Source organism: Lynx canadensis, chromosome C1 (genome assembly GCF_007474595.2).
Source record: "Lynx canadensis isolate LIC74 chromosome C1, mLynCan4.pri.v2, whole genome shotgun sequence".
Lineage (NCBI taxonomy): Eukaryota > Metazoa > Chordata > Mammalia > Carnivora > Felidae > Lynx > Lynx canadensis.
In genome coordinates, this window is record NC_044310.1 from 41,418,866 (window position 1) to 41,438,623 (window position 19,758).

At 41.8% G+C, this 19,758-nt stretch overlaps 1 protein-coding gene across 1 annotated transcript in view; it reads right to left on the reverse strand.

Moving 5' to 3' along the window:
- Window positions 1-19,758, reverse strand: part of RAB3B (RAB3B, member RAS oncogene family) — a 66,057-nt gene that overhangs the window by 11,567 nt on the left and 34,732 nt on the right. The window contains exons 3-4 of the mRNA XM_030327469.1: window positions 8,197-8,315; window positions 5,169-5,293 (exon numbers count right to left, since the gene is read on the reverse strand). Of these exons, the coding sequence (XP_030183329.1) occupies window positions 5,169-5,293; window positions 8,197-8,315 (244 nt within the window). The remainder of the gene's footprint in view (window positions 1-5,168; window positions 5,294-8,196; window positions 8,316-19,758) is intronic.

Here is a 19,758-nt window from a genome sequence, read left to right on the forward strand (position 1 = left end):
GGCACTACTATGGTGGCAAACAGACCACTGAAACTCAATTGCTGGCATAGCAGAGATAGGACTGAAGTGGGAATGAGGAAGGCTGAGCATCCACCCTCACTGTTCCCAAATCTGATCACATCCTTGCAAAATTCTTAACATGATCCACAGGATCCTTCATGACTTGGCCCTTGCCTACCTCTCCACTCTCACCTCACACTACTCCCCCCTTGATTGTTCAGTCCCTGCCGTATGGCCTTCTTTTAATATCGTGAGTGCTTCAAGCTTTACCCCACAGTAGGACTATTCTTGATCTGGAACATGGTCCTCTGCCTCCGTGCCCTGCCCCTGCCCCCACCACACACTCACTCACACCCACTCTTTGCCTAACTTTTTCTCATCTTTTAGTTCTCAGCTTCAGTGTTACTTTCTTGGAAGATCTTGACTCTCCAGTCTAAAATTAAGTTTCTCTGTTTCACTATCTTCATAGCACTTGTAACTTATGTTACATTTATCTGCCCACCATTCCTTCTTTTAGAGAACCACTATTTTTAAACAGTTGTGGTGGCACTACAGGTCATAATACCCGCCTCCCCCAGCCATTGGAACAGGCACGTGACTCACAGGTGGCCAATCATAGTCTTCCCTAAGATTGAAGGGAGAGAGAAGAGAAGGCCTTTTTTTTTTTTTTTTTCAGGAGTTGAGAAGATATGAATCTGGAGCTTCCATCACCCATCTTACTCCCCATGCAGAGTTTGCCTGGAGAAGGAGGGAGGCTGAAGGGATAAACAAAATTGAGAAATGGAAAGGGCAGTTGAATCCTGGGTCTAGTGAACTGTGCAGCTACATGAGCTAATAAGCTAATTTTTTTAATGAAAGCTAGTTTGATTTGGGATTTTATCACTTTCCATAACAAGAGTCCTAACTCATGTAGAACATATCACAATTTTTAACAGCTTTATTGAGATATAATTCACATACCATTCAATTTGTCTATTTACAACATTTTAAATTATATATTTATTTGTATAATTATTTATTGTCCCCTTCCCATTAGTTCCATGACAGTAAGGATCATAGCTGTTTTGTTCACTATTATATGCCAAATGCTAAAATAGAACCTAGCTCAGAGTTAAGTGCTCAATGAATAAGTGAATAAATGTATGAATGAATGAGTGAATATCTACCCTATGTTGGATCCTTAGGATAATGACCCAAATTAGACATAACCTGGTTGCTCTCAAGGTCTAGCAAGAGAAATAGATGTCCAATATGCAAATACTGGTAAGTAATGGAGGAAAACTAGGGAAATTGTACAGGACAGACATGGTTTAACTTTACTGCCCAAATAGGACTAATTCATTAAGACTCTCTTTAAATGCCTTCCTACACCCTACACTAAGAATTAATCTTACTTCCATCTACGTTCCTATATAAATTTGATAGATCTAAACTAACCCCACTATCTCTTAACTTGAGCAAATTATTTAACCCCTTTGAACTTCATTTTTCAGAGTATTGGACATACCCTATAGTACCTACTTTGAAGGGTTATAGTGAGAATTAGATGAATTACTATACAGCATTTCATATAACACCTAGATCAATATATATATCACCTATTATTACCATATTTAGTGATAATACATGGTACCATATATAGTGAGGTTAAGTAGTTAGGAGCACAGTGTATGGAGCCAGACCACTGCTAGGGTTCAAATTCTGACTCAACCTGTTACTAGCTGTGTGACCTTAAGCAAGTTACTCAATTTCTCTGTGCCTTAGTTTTCTCCTCTGTTTAAAAAAACAAAAACAAAACAAAACAAAACAAAACAAAAAAACCACCTAACACAACTTAGAGATAAGAGAAGCACATATGTCAGAGTGTTCTAGGGGGATTAAATTAAGTGAGTAATACTTTAAAACACTTAGAATAGTGCCTGGCACATGGTAAACACCTAATAAATATTTAACCAACTCGCTTTTTAAAAATCTTAGTCCTAAGGGCTTGGCATGCTGGTTATTTTTTTTTCCAAATACAAAACTACCTCATCTTTTAAAACTTGGTCTAAGGTCTTGATGTACTGATTTTTTCCCCTTTTCTTTTCTTTTCTTTTCTTTTCTTTTCTTTTCTTTTCTTTCTTTCTTTCTTCCTTCCTTCCTTCTTTCTTTTCTTTCCTTTTCTTTCCTTTTCTTTTCTTTTCTTTTCTTTTCTTTTCTTTTCTTTTCTTTTCTTTTCTTTTCTTTCTTTTCTTTTCTTTTTATTAAATAGGCTTCATGCCCAGCATGGAGCCCAACGTGGGACTTGAACTCATGACCCTGAGATTAAGAGCTGAGCTGAGATCAAGAGTCAGATGCTTAACCAACTAAGCCACCCAGGCACCTCTATATTTTTTTCAAATACATACCAAAGTATATACATAAAATCATCTTGCACACTTCCAATGGCATAAGTCTCTTTGGGAAATGCTAGACTCACACTGTCGACAATTTATAGTACCCTGAACATACAGTGCTGTTCTTTGCCTTTGCCAGTGTTACTCCCCTGAAATGTCCTGGCTTCTCCTCACTTGGCTGCTCCTACTTGTCTTCAAGACTCAGCTTGGGCATCATGTTCTCTGATCCCCGCTGAGTTAGGTAACCTCCTCTGTACCCCCACAACCCTCCGCACATTCCTCTATCACAACACTGATCACTTGGGGTATCACTCTTTCTGTCCTTCAGACCAGGGAATGTGTATCCTATTTCACAGCACAGTACCTTGCATAAAGTAGGCGCTCAGAAAGTCTTAATTGGATTGAAGTAAAATGAAGTAGCCAAATACTTAACATAATAAAATTTAATCAAAACATATTTCTGCAGTGTCTACTCAGAGCCAGGCCATATAGTAGGCACTGTGGGCACAAAAATAAACTAGACTCATTTCCTGTCCTCACAGAACTTTAGGGAGATGGACAAGTAAACAAGTGCACCCAAGTGCGATAGGGACTGTGACTGCTGTGTGTCTGAGGTACATTGGGTAGAGGCAAGAGGAAAAGAGCTCTGGGGGCCAGGAAGGGCTTTATAGAAGATGTGAAGCTTGAGCTGCTTTGAAAAGTGAGTTTAGGTTTACTGGCTGGATGAGGGTAGGGGGTGTGGAGTAGAAGAGAGCATTCCGAACAGATGGTTAGTCCAGGGAAAGTGCTGGGAGTCTCCCTGGGGACAGCAGGTTGAAGGCATAAAGTGATAGCAAGGGTCACCCAAACGTATGCTTAGCCACATGCTTACTGTTCTGTGAACCAGGGGGACGGGTAGACCCTTTCTGGACCCTGTGAACTTCTGTAATGGGGTAAGAACAGCAAAATCCAAGATAACTCAACCTCCCTATTTATTAAATACCTACAGTTTGCTACTTTCTATTCCAGGCCACCCTGGGGAACAGAGGAGGGAAGAAAGACATATAAGACACTCCCACACATGTACTCATAATATACATAATACAGATATATACCACACACAACTCACATTTATATATTACACAATTTTCCCACCTACAAGCCTAAATACCTATACTCTAGACACCATAAGGGAGAATAACTTTAAACTTCCTACTCCTCAATACTTACAATACCTAGGTTGTGAGACATATTTAGGGAGGCTGGCTAAAAGTTAAGAAATATATCCTTTCTTCTAGATGAAGTTTTTTCTGAGGTGATCCTACATTGAACCCCAATACTGAAAGGAAAGGAAAGGGGGGCGCCTGAGTGGCTCAGTCAGTTAAGCGTCTGACTTCAGCTCAGGTCATGATCTCATGGTTCATGAGTTTGAGCCCCGCGTCGGGCTCTGTGCTGACGGCTCAGAGCCTGAAGCCTGTTTCAGATTCTGTGTCCCCTTCTGTCTGCCCCTCTGCTGCCTGCACTCTGTCTCTTGCATTGCCTCAAAAATAAATAAACATTAAAAAAAAAAAAGGAAAGGAAAGGAAAGAAAAAAGAAAAAAAAAGAAGAGAAAAGAAAAGAAAAGAAAAGAAAGAAAAGAAAAGAAAAGAAAAGAAAAGAAAAGAAAAGAAAAGAAAAGAAAAGAAAAGAAAAGAAGCTGCTCCTTTAAGCAAGTATAGGTAGGAGTTCTGCTGTGGGGCCATTGAGACGCACCTGAGGTACCTGGGTCTCAGTGGAACACAGAGATAAGGGTGCTTTAATCTTGGAAAAAGTCAGACTGAGCTGCATACCTAAATCACATTATTTCATCCCTTCAAACATTTACTGTTGTTGTGAATTGTGTTTTGGTGAAGAAGCATCAGTTTACATTGAGAGAAATACTAAGACACAGTGTTGTGGTTGCTATAAGGATGTTTGCTATTAAGGACATTGTCACATGCAGCATATAGAGTCTGCTCTGTCGTGGCCAGTGAAGAGAATAATGGGTTTGTTTTTATTTTATTTTGGAGGGGTTGTTTTTATTTTAAGGACCATCTTGAGACCATGTAATTGATTATGTTTCTCTCTTTGCATGGCTGGTAGGAAGCTAAAAGCCAATATTTTGACCCAACTCTTACACATGCCTGGGAACCTAAAACATACATACTTATCTCACCCCTGGCTTCCTCTTATTTTCCTCCTACCCTTGTTTTCCCTTTACTTTGATTTTCTAATTTTTTTGATGTATTATGATAATTAAAAAAATTTTTTTTAATGTTTATTTATTTCTGGGAGAGCGAGAGAGCACAAGTGGAGAAGGGGCAGAGAAAGAGGGAGGCATAGACTCCAAGGCAGGCTCCAGGCTCTGAGCTGTCAGCACAGAGCTCCATGTGGGGCTCGAACTCACAGATGCGAGATCCTGACCTGAGCCGAAGTTGGATGTCTAACCAACTGAGCCACCCAGGTGCCCCTATTATGATGATTTTTATAAGATACCTCAAAGCCTTTGTGGAAGGCACTGGTGAAAAAATTTAAATTTTACTTATTAATTCAATGTAACAAAATATACACATTATCATAAATAATAAATTACCTAAAATTCATTAGCACAAAGCTTACACGTACATCACACAAATATAAACAATATACATAGAGCACACATGTACATAATTCACAATCACAACATACCTTTAATGTCACACTTAACTGTAAACATGCATGTGCACACACACACACATACACACACACACACACACACACACACACACACACACACACACACGTTGTACACATACCAAGCTGCTCTGCAAGGAGCCGGCCCTTCTCAGTGGGAACAACCCTCTCTTCCTCCATGTCACATTTGTTCCCCACCAGGATAACCTGCGCATTGTCCCAGGAGTAGGTCTTGATCTGAGTAGCCCTAAAGAGAGACCAAGAGAAGACTGTGTTAATGACATCCTGCTCTGGTGGCAGACCCTGCAAAACTCTAAGACGTGGTTTCCCTTCCAGGAGGCAGGCTACACCCAAGTTATGTCAATTAACTCAGTTGAGGACAGACAGATACCTGCCCCTGCTGGTTGTCACAGGTGCTGACCCCTAAGTCCTGGTTGCAAACCTCACCCACCTCTTAGTAGCATTCCTCTAATACATCTGCCCATCCCTCTCTTCACTGGGCAGAGAGTTCTTTCTAAAACATCTAGCTGATCCTTTCCTGAAAGGACTCTTCTATGCTCCCCACCCCCCCAACCCTGCCCGCAAAACGAGTAGCTATGTGATGAAGTCTATATCCCTCAGGTGTTCAAGAACATTCACATCCTGTCTCTCCAGCTTTATCACACTTCCTCTCACTTCCCACCCATCCCCAAATGCTCTTCCATAGCTTGTGCCTTTGTCTATACTGGGAGTCCCTTCCCCACACTAACTCATCCCCCAAGACCCAAGGATGGCCCCACAATTCCTTGGGGGAAGTCGTCTCAGGCTTTCTCAGGCCCAGCTAGCCTCTCCTTCTTCCTCTGTGACTTGCAAACATTCACTGAAGCCTCAGATGATGAATATTTGTAGAAATCAAAACGTCAGCAGTAGTTTCCCTCACAAAAGATGATTATGAAACTTTTCAAAAATACTTTATGTACTTCTCAATTTTTCAAAAGTGAGTATATACTACTTACATAATGAGAAACAAAATTTTAACATAAGGAATAAAATAGGGCCCTTATATTGTGGACATCTCCTTGTGGGGATGGGCCTAACTCTGTCTCTAACCATCCCTTCAGACAAAAATGGAATCTCATTTTGGTCACTTAAACCTTTACCATGGCACCTGTTATATTTAGCTAAACTTATCAGTCTTTCCTTGAGGGCAAGGATAGTCTCATTGGTCTTTGGGGTGCCAGTCCCCAGCACGGAGCACAAAGTAGAGGAGATGTCAGCAAATTTCTGGTGAATGAATAAGCCAGCAAATGGTTAATCCTGAAGCAGATCTTAAATGCAACCCTATCCTGACACTGACACTCAAACTAACTGAACCCTAACTGTTTCTGGACCTATTACCAACCCTGCTCCTAAAGCTGATCCCACCACCAATCTTCTCTTTAAGGATGAGAAGCCATTCCCTTAAGGTACGGAATTCACTCAGCCACGTTGGTCATGGGCTGACAAAGAATGAGGCTCTGTGCTGGGCACTGGAGGGGCTAGGCTAGGACCAAGTTTCTCAGAGGCAAAACCTAAAGGCCAGGGCTTAGGAGAAATAGACACTTAATCTTTAGCCTCAAGGCAGGTCCCTGGAGCCAACTCTTAATGTCTCCCCATACTATTCTTTCTGTCATTTTTGTCCCTCTTCTCACCCCCATCCACTCTCAACTCCCAGATTAGCAATTCAGGTTATTCTTGGAGGAATCGTCACCAGGTGTTAAAGTCACTGTGTTCCTGAGACAGAATGAACAGGGACTGATGGCAAAAGGGAAGGAGGTCAAGGCCAACAGGGAATTAGCAGTGTAGAGACACTGAAAGAAAGAGCTAATAATTCCATGGTAGGAGGTAGGGGGGAAGATGGAGAGGGAGAGAAAGAGGAGGAGCTGAGACAAATCGTGACTGAAGGGAAAAGAGGGAATAAGAAAGGAGAAAAGGAAGAGAAAAGGAAAGAGGAAAAAAGACTAGTAAAGAGAAAAGGAAGATGGAGGGGTCTTGTTAAAAGGGAAGAGAGAAAAAGGAGGAAGGGGAGGATAACCAATAGGCTGAGAAGGAGAACCTAGACCACCATGAATGACAGACACATGAATGGCACCTTGGAGAGCCTGCAAAGTCACTCACAACTCAAGACTACAAGGCACCAATAGTACTTCACACAGTCACGGCAACTGTTCCTTCACAGAAGGGAAGTCATCGAAGGATGGCTGTTGGGCAAAGGGCAGCAGAGATAACCTTGGCATTGGCCAGCACCGCTGCTGAATTGCTGGCCTTCTCAGCATCTCTGATTGTGAAGAAGACCATGGCACAGATGTTCCATCTTCTCCCATCCCAATCCTTTCTACTGATTAGGGGCACAGTGTCCTGGGCCCTCCCTCTTACCTGTCCTTCCCCTTGTGCTCCCTTCTCCCTGTGAATTATACTCTAGGAAGAAAGCTGTGTAAGTCATTCAGAGGTTGTACCTGTGAAGCTGTGCTGATTTCCATTGTATGTTGAATCTTTACAAACTTGGACTAGATGTGCTCTTGACCCCTAGCCTGGGGATAAATTTAAGGGGATGTCATATGTGGATTCATTCACTACTATGACCAGGATGATCTTTTCAAAACATTAACCTGAACCTGCTGGTTCCCTGTTCAAATGTCGTCATCTAGGGAATAAACTCCAAATTCCTTATCCCAACACACAAAATTCTTCATGACCTCTGCTCTTTTTATACCCCTCACTTACCTTCTCATCTTTGTACATCTGTATACTTTTCCTGGAATATTCTTATCTATTCACCCCCTGGCTCACTCCTGTCCATCTTACAAAATGTAGCATCTGTGTCAGCAACTCCATGATCCCTTCCTTGACTCCCCAAGCTGGGTCACAGCCCTCTGTTGGATTCACAACAGTACCTCTCTTTATCACTGCACATGTACATGATATTCTCACTGCTTGCTTACTTATCTTCCTCTCCTCTCAACTGTGAGTTCCTTGAGGACAGGAGCCATGTCTGATTCATGTAGATTTCCCTAGCATACAGCACAAGACCTAGCACACATTAGGTTTTCCTAAAGAGTTTGATGAATAATGAATAACTGAGGTGAATGAATGAATGAATGAATGAATGAGGTGAATGAATGAATCTCATACCAATCTTGGACAGCATTGAAGGACTCCTCGTTGGTGATGTCATACATCAGAATGAAGCCCATGGCCCCACGGTAATAGGCTGTGGTGATGGTCCGGTACCGCTCTTGCCCAGCTGTGTCCTGGGTGGGAAGAGAAAAGAGTTAGCACCCTAGAAAGTCTGCTTTTTTTCCTAAAAAGTCCTCAGGAACAATTAAGAAATAGCCCAAAGTATATTTAAGGAGTACCTATTATGTGTCTTGTATTGTACTTGGTAAGTAGAATAAAATGTTTTTTAAAACCTCATAAAAATTAATAAGAAAATAACTGAGGGGCTCCTGGCTGGCTCAGTCAGTAGAGCAGGCAACTCTTGACCTTGGGGCCACAAGCTTGAGCCCACATTGAGGGCAGAGTTTACTTTAAAAAAAGAAAGAGGGGCGCCCGGCTGGCTCAGTCAGTAAAGCACGTGACATTTTTAAAAAAATTTAAATCTAACTCAATTAACATATAGTGTAATAATGATTTCAGGAATAGAATTTAGTGATTCATCACTTACATATATCACCCACCCCAACAAGTGCTCATCCCAAGTGTCCTCCTTAATGTCCCTTGTCCATTTAGCCCATCTCCCTACCCTATACCACTCCAGCAACCCTCAGTTTGTTCTCTATATTTAAGAGTCTCTTATGGTTTATCTCCCTCTCTGTTTTTACATTATTTTTGTTTTCGTTCCATTACGTTCATCTGTTTTGTATCTTAAATTCCACAAATGAGTGAAGTCATATATTTGTCTTTCTCTAATTTTGCATAGCATAATATACTCTAGTTCCATCCATGTTGTTGCAAATGGCAAGATTTCATTTTTTTTTTTGATTGTTGAGTAATACTCCATTGTATATATATACACCACATCTTCTTTATCCATTCACCCATCGATGGACATTTGGGCTCTTTACATATTTTGGCTATTGTCGATAGTGCTGCTAGAAACATTGGGGTGCGTGTGCACCTTTGAAACAGCACTCCTGTATCCCTTGGATAAATACCTACTAGTGCAATTGCTGGGTCGTAGAGTAGTTCTAGTTTTAATATTTTGGGGAATCTCCACACTGTTTTCTAGAGTGGATGCACCAGTTTGCATTCCCATCAGCAGTGCAAAAGAGATCCTCTTTCTCCACATCCTTGTCAACATCTGTTGTTGCCCGAGTTGTTAATGTTACCCATTCTGACTGGTGTGACGTGGTATCTCGTTGTGGTTTTGATTTGTATTTCCCTGATGATGAGAGATGTTGAGCATTTTTTCATGTGTCTGTTAGCCATCTGGATGTCTTCTTTGGAGAAATGTCTATTCACTAGCATTTACATTTTATAGTTGAGAATGCAAAAATGCAGGCAGGGTAAGTGACTTTCCTAAGGTCACAAAGCTGGAGACAAAAGCTATGCCTTAAATCCAGGACTTCTGATTCCAAGTCCAACGCACATACCACTGAACTCCAATCAATGAAGGATTTATCCACACGTATTTACTGAACACAATCTATAATGATAATAAGGGGACAATAATTCCAGTATGCCATTATTTGTGTATATGCTGCACCTGTTATCCACACACTTCAGAAAAACTCTGTAGGATATATATGATTACTCTATTTTATTCCAGATAAGGAAACTGAGGCTTAAGAAGATTGCCACTAAGTATCAGAATTAGAACTCAAAATAAATCTATCTGAGGGGTACCTGGGTTGGATGAGCTCCCGCTCAGTTGGTTGAGCGTCCAACTTCAGTTCAAGTCATGATCTCGCAGTTTGTGAGTTTGAGCCCCACATCAGGCTTACTGCTGTCAGCGCAGAGCCCCCTTTGGATCCTCTGTTTCCTACTCTCTCTGCCCCTCCCCCGCTTGCGCTCTCAAAAACAAATAAACATTAAAAAAAATAAGTCTGACTCCTACACTCATTACAATTTATACCTTAGCCATGGACCATACTTTGTGTGATATAAAAATGGACAAGGCACTATCCCTAACTTGAGGAAGTCTCAGTAAAAGTGCAGAGGTAGCTAATGCTAATGGGGAGCATTAGACTGATAACTAGCAGTATGTGGCAATATGTCATTAGTTCCAGATAAGCAGTATAAAGAAAATGTGTCAGGCTTGCACTGGCAGTGCAGAGCCTGCTTGGGATTCTCCCTCTCCCTCTCTCCCTGCCCCTCCCACCTTGTGTACACATGCTCTCTCTCTTTCTCTCTCAAAATAAATAAACTTAAAAAAAAAAAGAAAATGTGTCACACAAGTCAGGTAAGGTAGAAACATGGTGGTTTGGGGTAATTATAGAAGTTGCTAAAGCAGAGAGAGTGTATCAGTTAGGATATACTGAGTTATTTAGTAGCAAAGCAATCCCCAAATTTCAGCAGCTTAAACCAGGTTTTATTTTTCACTATTGCTACATATCTATTAACAGTTGGCTGGGTGCTCTGCTTTTTGTCTTCTGTAGCTGACAGGGCAGCTACCAGAGGGGGGAAAAGTGTGTGAGTCATATTTTGGCTCTTAAAACTTCTACTTCTCCCACTTCACTAGCCAAAGCAAGTCACACACCCACATCCAAAAAAATGCAATCTTATAATATGCCCACGAGGAGAATCATAAACGTGGTAGACAGCGTAACTCCCACTAATGGAATCTGTACCAAGTCCAGAAGTATTGGCCTGAAGATGTGCTTATTTGACAATAGTAGGAGGATAACAGGGACTTTCTTTTTATTTGAGGAAGAGAGAGAGCAACTGAATGAGCAAGCAGGGGAGAGGGACAGAAGGAAAGAGAAAGAGAGAAAGAGAGAGACAGAGAGAAAATCCTAAGCCAGCTCCATGCTCAGCACAGAGCCCAATGCCAGGCTTGATCCCACAACCATGGGATCATTACATGAGCTGAAATCAAGAGTTGGACACCTAACCAACTGAGCCACCCAGGCACCCCATCAGGGACTTTTCTAAAGAAGAATTTTCCAAGCAGTGAAGTGAGGGAAAAGTATTTTGGCAGAAGAAGAGTTTTTGCCATTGAGTACTCCAAACGAACTTAAGGAATGGTAAGAAATGGGAAATGGGTAATGGATAAGTGCTGAAGCTAGAAAGAGCTTTAAATGTTATGCTATGGGGTTTGAACTTTATCTTTTTTTTTAAGTTTATTTATTTATTTTTGAGAGACAAGAGAGGGAGAGCACAGGGAAGGGACAGGGAGAAAGGGAGACAGAGGATCTGAAGTGGGCTCCGCGCTGACAGCAGAGAGCCAGACTTGGGGCTCAAACTCATGAACCATGAGATCATGACCTGAGCCAAAGGCAGATGCTTAACCAACTGAGACACTCAGGTGCCCTTGGACTTTATCTTTTAAAATAAAAGATTTTGAGGCAGGGGATTAACATAATTAGATCTGAACTTTATTTAGAAAGATCACTCTGGCTGTGATGTGGGGAATGGACTGGAAGAAGAGATGGAAAGCAGGAAGGCTAGTTAGAAGATCTTTGCAGTGGTTCAAGTAAGTCCCAATAAGGATTTAAACTAGAGTGGTAGCAATGAGAATGAAGTCAAACAGATTCAAGAGGTATTTAAGAGATGAGTTATATAGGGCATGGTGATGAATTGGAGGTGAAGTGATGAGAAATCAAAGACAACAGTTATCTGTTACCTCATTTTCTCCATGTCCTCAGCAATTCAGCTCTGGTCTAGACTTGCACAACTTTACTCAGCAAAAAAATCTGTACTTACTACACCCACTATGCTTGGGGAGCATATAAATCTCCAACTCCTGTTTATTGAGCATGATCTTTGGGTGTCCTACTCTTCACCTCAAGCAGCTTATCAGAGTATCCCTTCTGACCACATACAATATTTCTTCCTACGAGCTCTGGTAAGAGTTCTTTCTAAAAGTTCTCCAGTTCATAAATGAGTGAGTGGATGAATGAATTAATATATAAATGAATGAAGAGATGGATGAGTGAGTGAACACATAACACTGGGAATTTTAGGCACTACTGAGAGAAATCATCAATTCGCACTATCTATGCAGAAGTTTTTTGGACCTATGAAACACTTCAACAGTATTTAATCCACACCACACCCCTTGCCTTTGCTTCCTGAGCTCCCACACCACAAATGAGACTCCTCCCACCCATCTGCAGGCCAGGCCCCAAATCTTGTCCTGTGAGGTTTAGAATTAAGCCACCCATCCAGACTAGAGATTTAAAGGCCCAGGCAGGATTTCTAAGCAGCTGGTCTCAACTCTTCTCACTCTGCCTGTGTTGCATCATTTCCCTGTGAGAGTTTTGAGGCCTCCATCTCTGACTGGAGTCTGGCCCTGTGCCCCAGCTCTTTGACAGGGGGGGTCCTGTCACCCAATTGATGCCCAATTAATTAGAAATCTTGGTATGGGGAGTGCCTGGCTGGTTCGATTGGTAGAACATGCAACTCTTGATCTCGGGGTCATGAATTTGAGCCCATATTGGGTGTAGAGGTTACTTGAAATGAAATGAAATGAAATGAAATGAAATGAAATGAAATAAAATAAAATAAAATAAAATAAAATAAAATAAAACAAAACAAAATAAATCCTAGTATGGAATACTAAATGAGCTTGGACATGGAACCAGTTTCATCTCTGTTCTCCTAGTGCCTAGCACAGGGCTGTGCACACAGTGGAGGTTCAATCATCACTTGCCAAACAAAAAGGCTACACAGTCTTGAAATTGAGGGTGGTCTCTGGGGTTAGACTCCTGGGTGTGAATCCCTGTTCTAGCACTTACTATGTGACTATGGTAGGCAGCCTTTTAAATGTCTCCTAATGATCACTATCTCCTGGTATTTATGCTCTTGTGTAATCTCCTTCTTGGGCAATTTGCCTTTTTGAGCCTTACTCTCTTCATCTTTAAAGTGGGAATAACAACAATATCTACTTCACAAAGTTATTGTGAACATTAAGAAAGTTATTATACCTAAAATGCTTAGAAAAGTTCCTAGTACATAGTAAGAGCCATAAAAGCCTCAGTTACTATTTTTGCACTTTCAGAGTTAGCCCCAGGAACAGGGCCAGCTTCCCAGAGTCTGCCCAGCTGGAGTAGATGAGTTTCATGCTATGTGTCACTTCCCACTCATTCAAACCTGCTGAGGGCTGCTTCCAGTCAGAGTCTCAATATGATGCTTCCCTCAAAGAGTAGCAAATGGCCTGATAGAAAGGGAATGGATGAGTGTAAAAGTTGAACAGGCTTTGGTCTGACTCCCAGCTCTGCCATTCATCACCAGTTCACCATTCATCACCAGCTCTGCCATTGTGTGGTTTTGGAAAGCTTGGGTTTTTTTGTTTGTTTTGTTTGTTTGTTTTGTTTTGTTCTGTTTTGTTTTTTTATCTCTTTGAGATTCAGCTTCCTCACATCTGGAATAGAAATAATAATCCCTACTTTGTAGGCTGTTTGCAATTAAATAAGATTTTTTAAAATGTCTAGCTCATAATAGGTACTCAAATATGGGAGTACATATCATTTTCATTATTACTTAACCCTTCTAAGCTTAAGTTTTCTCATTTTTAAAGTGATAATACCAACCTTAAAGTGGTTGTGTGAAGATTATAGATAACGTATTTGGAGAGCCTGGCAGAGTGCCAGGCACATAGTAGGTATGCAATAAAGTCCATAGTAGTTCCTGCTATTACTGTTGATATTATTGTTATTGTCATTTCCCTTGAAAAGAAGCAAGGTTGGAAACAACAATCCAGCTCTCACCATCCTGTGCTCAATGGAAAGTAGCCCAGAGAACTGTTCCTGAACCTCCCTCTCTCTCCCTCTCTCTTTTATTTTTAAAAATCACTTCAACAAACATTGATTCCCCTCCCACTGATGAGAGTCAGAAATAGAACCAAAGAGGAGACAGGAAGGAGGAGAAAGAGGCATGACTCACTGGCTACTTGAGGAAGGAGACCATGTCATCAAGAGCAATCAATTCACTTCTATGAAGCAGGCATTCATTGAGCTCTTTATATGGGCAGAGCATTATTCCAGAGAGTGGACACCAGGGTGAGCAAGCCGCCGCCCTGGCCTCCAGCAGCCCCATGTGGCAGACAGACACATAGGTAAGGGGCAGAGAAGCTAACATCAACTGAACACCTACTCTGTGCCAGGCATTTTGATAAATGTTTTATATATGGGATCTCACTTATTATTTATAGTAACAAAATAAGACTGTTAGTTGAGAATTATTACAGGCCAGGCACCATGCTAAGCACTTAACCTATTTTATTTAATTACCAAATAACCTTGAAATACTGTTATCTCTATTTACAGATGAGAAAAAGTTAAATAATTTGCCTAAGATCTTGCAACCAGTTCATGCCAGACTGAGATTCAAACCTAGGTCTGATTCCAAAGCCTGTGCTTTTCCCAGGATGCTCTTTATTCTACATCATTTATCTTAATTGTTACAGCAGCCTAAAGCAGGACAAATTTGAGTCTCCATTTTATACATAAATCCACTGAGGATCACAGAAGTTAAGTAAATTGCTAGAGTCACAAACTGTAAGGAGACAGAGTCAGGATTCAAATTCTGTCTTTTGACCACAGCCTGTGCATTTTCAACACAACCAATAGCCCAACCAGACTATGTATTCTTGATCCCCTTCTTCCCCCTAGGACAGGACCAATCCACTCTGCAGCACCCTGCCCCCCTCCCAGAGAGGGGGTCCTCTAAGGTTTCCTGGGGTGAACAATCTCCCCTCCACCAGAGGGTAAGGCTGGAAATTACCCAGAGAGTTTAAATGGAATCACGTGTGTCTGGCACACATGTGCTCAACCAATATTAGTTATCTTCTTTATCTTCCACTGAATCATCAAACCACACAGACTCTTCATTTCTTTCTGGAGTTTCCTCATGGTCGCCCACACATGCCACACTCATTTCTGCTCCATATTTCTGTTCATGCTGCTCTCTGCCACATATGCCCCCTCCCAGTTCCTCCACTTGTCTGGACTACCAGATTGTTGAATTATAAAGTTAAAAGTAAACCTTAAATATTATTCAACTTACCCTCTCACTCAAACTAGGAATTCATTCCACGGCATACTTGTACTGAGTGTTTCTAATGTTGGACACCCACTACCTTAAAAGGCAGCCATTCCATTGATGGACAGTTCTGATTATTAGAACATTTCTTCCTTCTCTTGAGCTGAAATCTGCATGTGGTAATTTCTATCCATTGATTTAATTCTGTTCTCTGGAGACACAAAGAATAAATCTAATTTTTCACTCACGTGGCAGCCCTCCAAAAATTTAAATCCTATGTTTGTTTAGCTCTTAGAGGTTATAAAGTTTATTATCTCAGTTATCTCAGTTAATTCCCAAAGAAATCCTATGAGAGAAGAACCAAATCCCCATTCCACAACAGAGGCAACTGATGCTTGCAGAGGTGAAAGACAGTGAATGATGGAAAGGAGCTTAAAGAATACCAAGTCTTTTGGCTCCAAGAGACCATGGCTCCTGGCACAAGGCTATGTCTCTGTTTTAAGTCACCTGTCACAGGGACCTTCACAATTAGCAGAATAACCAGAACAGTGACAGGAACTTGAAACTGTTTTACAGGGGGAACAACTACAGGATGGAAGATGTTTAGTACTCTAGGAAATAGCACTGCTATCTTCAAATATCTAAGGTGCCTAATAGGTTTTCCTCTTTTACCTTCCTTTTCTTTCAAATCTTCGCTGATTCTATGGTTAGTGTCTGCTAGGTCCCGAAGATCAAAGGATGAGTACAACGCAATACTTGCTTGAAGTTTGCTTTGGAAGGTAAACATGTGTCAGATGGGAGTCTGAAGCCTGAGAGGCTGTTCCCGTAAAGCCTTCCTAGTGCCTTTCCTTGAGGCAACACTCTTCCTTTGGAGCTTAGCTCAACTCAGCAGAGAAGCTGCCCTGACCATCCTGGTAAAGTCAAATACTCCAATTACATGCTGTCCTGGCACCATGTGCTTCTCCTTTGTAGCACTCATCCTCACTGTAATTTTGTATTTAGTCATGCAGTTATTTGATTAAAGTCAGTCTCCCTTGCCAAACTGCAAGTGCCACAAGAACAGGATGTCTGGTTTTGCTTACTATTGTGTCTCCGTGACTGGCACAGCACTAGCACATAAGGTGGGGGAGATTTCCAATAAATACTTGTTGAAAGGATAAATTTATTGGGTGTCTGCAACATTTTCAACAGAGCATACTACAATGTCAGATGGGTCTTTCTAAAATCTAAATCTCATCATTTCCCTCTTGGTCTAAATCCCCTCTCTGGCCTCCCATAGCCCCCACCATAGGGTCCAAATTTCTCAGTAGAACATACAGAGTGTTCAGGATCTAGCTCAAGCTTCCCTTCCAGTTCTTTCCTTCTCATACCTCCACTGAACCCATGAGTTCCAGTTTTGCCTAACTACTTGTGGCCTTTTGTTGATATGCAGATGTTTGCCTGGAATCCCCTTCTCTTTTGTAATTTGTAAACTCATTCAAAGGTCACATCCTCTCTGAAGCTTTTCCTGGCCTTCCCTCCCCTGACAAAGTAACTTCCCTTTCTGCCCTTTCATGGTTTGGCATTATGTCACTGGACACATCACATTTATTATAGTACTGGTTTATTTGTCTGTCTCCTCTTTCAGATTATGAGCATCTTGAGACCCAATCCTATATTTAGCTAAATTCCAGGCCCTTGACTATAGCACTTGGGACATAGTAGGCACTAATAAGAATGCTGAATGAAACTCAAGAGCTGACCATGTGGTTGGTAGGGAAAACTCATTTCAAACCTCATTTATAACCCCTTTGGTTATAAAAGGGTCTGTGAGATCATACAAACCACCTCCTCTTACTGGTCCCTTTCCATGTTATAGATAAAGCAAGAGGCACAAAGCAGTGACACATCCTGGAAGGTCACACAACTGGTAAGAGGTTGTTTCTGGGGCCTCCATCCCTGGATACTGCCCTGTTGCATACTTTCTCCTCCGGGCCAGACTCCTCCCTCCCTCCTATTCAATTCACTCCCTCTGGGCCATGTTGGGAGATAGAAATAATGAGCACCAGGAAGGCAGTAAGGAGAGCTTCTGGGCTGGCTTTCCCTACACCTCACCCTCTGACCCACACCTGTCAAGCTCCAAGCCCTTTGTATTTGCAGCAGCAGAAAGCCAAGGCATTGTGTCCCATGGGAGTGGGAGGAAACCAGAGGTAGAGAAGCTTTTCAGAGAGGTTCAATGGAGTCTGGGAGAAGCCGAGGACTGAGGAATGGAGAAAGTGATCCCTTGGAGCTGGCTTGGTGTTACACCCATCTGTCCTCAGCAATACAGACCACACTGTGGACCACCTAGAGTTTATAAACATTTTGTTGCATCACCTTATTGGATCCTAACAATGACCCTGGATGCAGACTGTTTAGAGCCAGAAGAAATCAATCTTAGCTCATCTAGTCTGACTCCTTTATTTTGCAGGTAGAGAAATTGAGACCTAGAGAGGTATAGTGACTTTCCCAAGGTCATATGGCTGCTTACTTTTTGGCTAGTCAAAGACTCAAATCCAACTATTCAGACTCCACATGATGTTCTCTTCAGCATACCATGTATTATTGTCACTACTGGTTTACAGGTGAGAAAATTAAAGCCTAAGGGCATATAGGTAGTAACTGATAGATCCTTGAGGGCACAAGGCAGGAAAGAGGTCACTAGAATCCAGGACTAGGGATTATAAAGCACTTCCCTGTTCACTGTAATCCTATCTAACTTTGAGGTCCAGGTCAGCGGGTGCCTATTCTGGAAAGTTCTTTGGGATCTAGCATCAAAATTTGTCATCATTCCTTCTGGGCTTCCACAGAACGTACTTGGGACTTTATTTTAGCAGCAGCAGAGCACAGAATATTAGAGCTAGAAGGCCCTCACAAGAATAATCAATTCCACAAATATTTACTGATTTACCACAAATATTTCACTGTGCCAGTGACAAAGACCCATGTAATCCTTGCTCTGGGAATTCTCAGTCTAGTGGGGAAGCTACCTCATATGTGACTAATCCTATGATAGATACATATAGGGTCAACTCCCTCATTTTGCAGATGGGAAGCCAAGGCCCAGAGAAATGAATGCCCTGGATTCTTATTTTTGGCATTGGTCTCTTACACAAAACCCTTGTCAAACACTCAAAACTCAAAACCTCTCAAGGATATAACTATTGACTTCCATGATTTCCACATTTTACTTCAAGCAGATAAACCAAAGGTTATAGGACTTCCTTTCATTGCTCCTCAATGTATCTGGCATGTCTTGTGTGTTCAATAAATATTAATTTTATTTTATTTTAGAAAGAGAGAGAGTACACAAGCAGGGGACAGGGGCAGAGGGAGAGAGAGAGAAAGAGAGAGAATCTTTTTTTTTTTTATTTTTTTAATGTTTATTTATTTTTGAGACAGAGAGAGACAGAGCATGAACGGGGGAGGGTCAGGGAGAGGGAGACACAGAATCCGAAACAGGCTCCAGGCTCTGAGCTGTCAGCACAGAGCTGGACGCGGGGCTCGAACTCACAGACCGTGAGATCGTGACCTGAGCCGAAGTCGGCCACTTAACCGACTGAGCCACCCAGGCGCCCCAGAAAGAGAGAGAATCTTAAGCAGGTTCCATGCTCAGTGCAGAGCCTGATGCAGGTCTGGATCCCACAACCCTAGGATCATGACCTGAACCAAAACCAAGAGTCAGATCCTCAACCGACTGAGCCACCCAGGTGCCCCAATAAATATTTTTTGAATGAATGACTCACCGCACCTATATCAGGAATTTGTTTCCACTCCCATCTGCATCTCCTCATTTAGACTATGGTTTAGGGGCTATGTCTTTCATTTCTATACCTTCTGCAATGTCTAAAGCAGTACCTGGCAACTGGCAAGTATTCAAAAATACTAACTGAACAAAGAAATGAATGAATAAGAGAAGGGCAGATAATGTGGTCTCTCTTTTGCCCTAAATAACAAAGATGGCATCCCCCAAACATACATTCCTCTTCTTGAAACCCCACCTTTCCTCAGCATCACCTTGCTTCATCAATGTGTTCCCTTTATTTTCCCCCTGCTCCTGCTCTGTCTTCTACACTGGCTCTTTATCCTCCCCTCAACCCCTCACTTCTAAGTTTTAGATGGAAATTACTAATTATCTGCTGAACCTTTCCACTTAGTCTGGATGCCTTTAAAATATACATAGTTGACTATTAATTACAACCTATTTCTGGGATGCCTGGGTGGCTCAGTTGTTGGGCTTCCAACTCTTGGTTTTGGCTCTGGTCATGGTCTCATGGTTCATGGGATCAAGCCCCAAGTCAGGCTCTGTGCTGGCAGCATGGGATACTCTCTCTTCCTCTCTCTCTCTCTGCCCCTCTCCTGTTCAAGCACACGTGCACATGCACCGTGCTCTCTCTCACTCTCTCTCAAAATAAACCTTAGAAAAAAAATTATGATCTATTTCATTTGTGTCTTCTCTAGCTAGTAAGCCCTTATCAGCACCCAGCACAGATCTGAGCAGGTATTTTAAAGATACCTACTGAATGAACCATC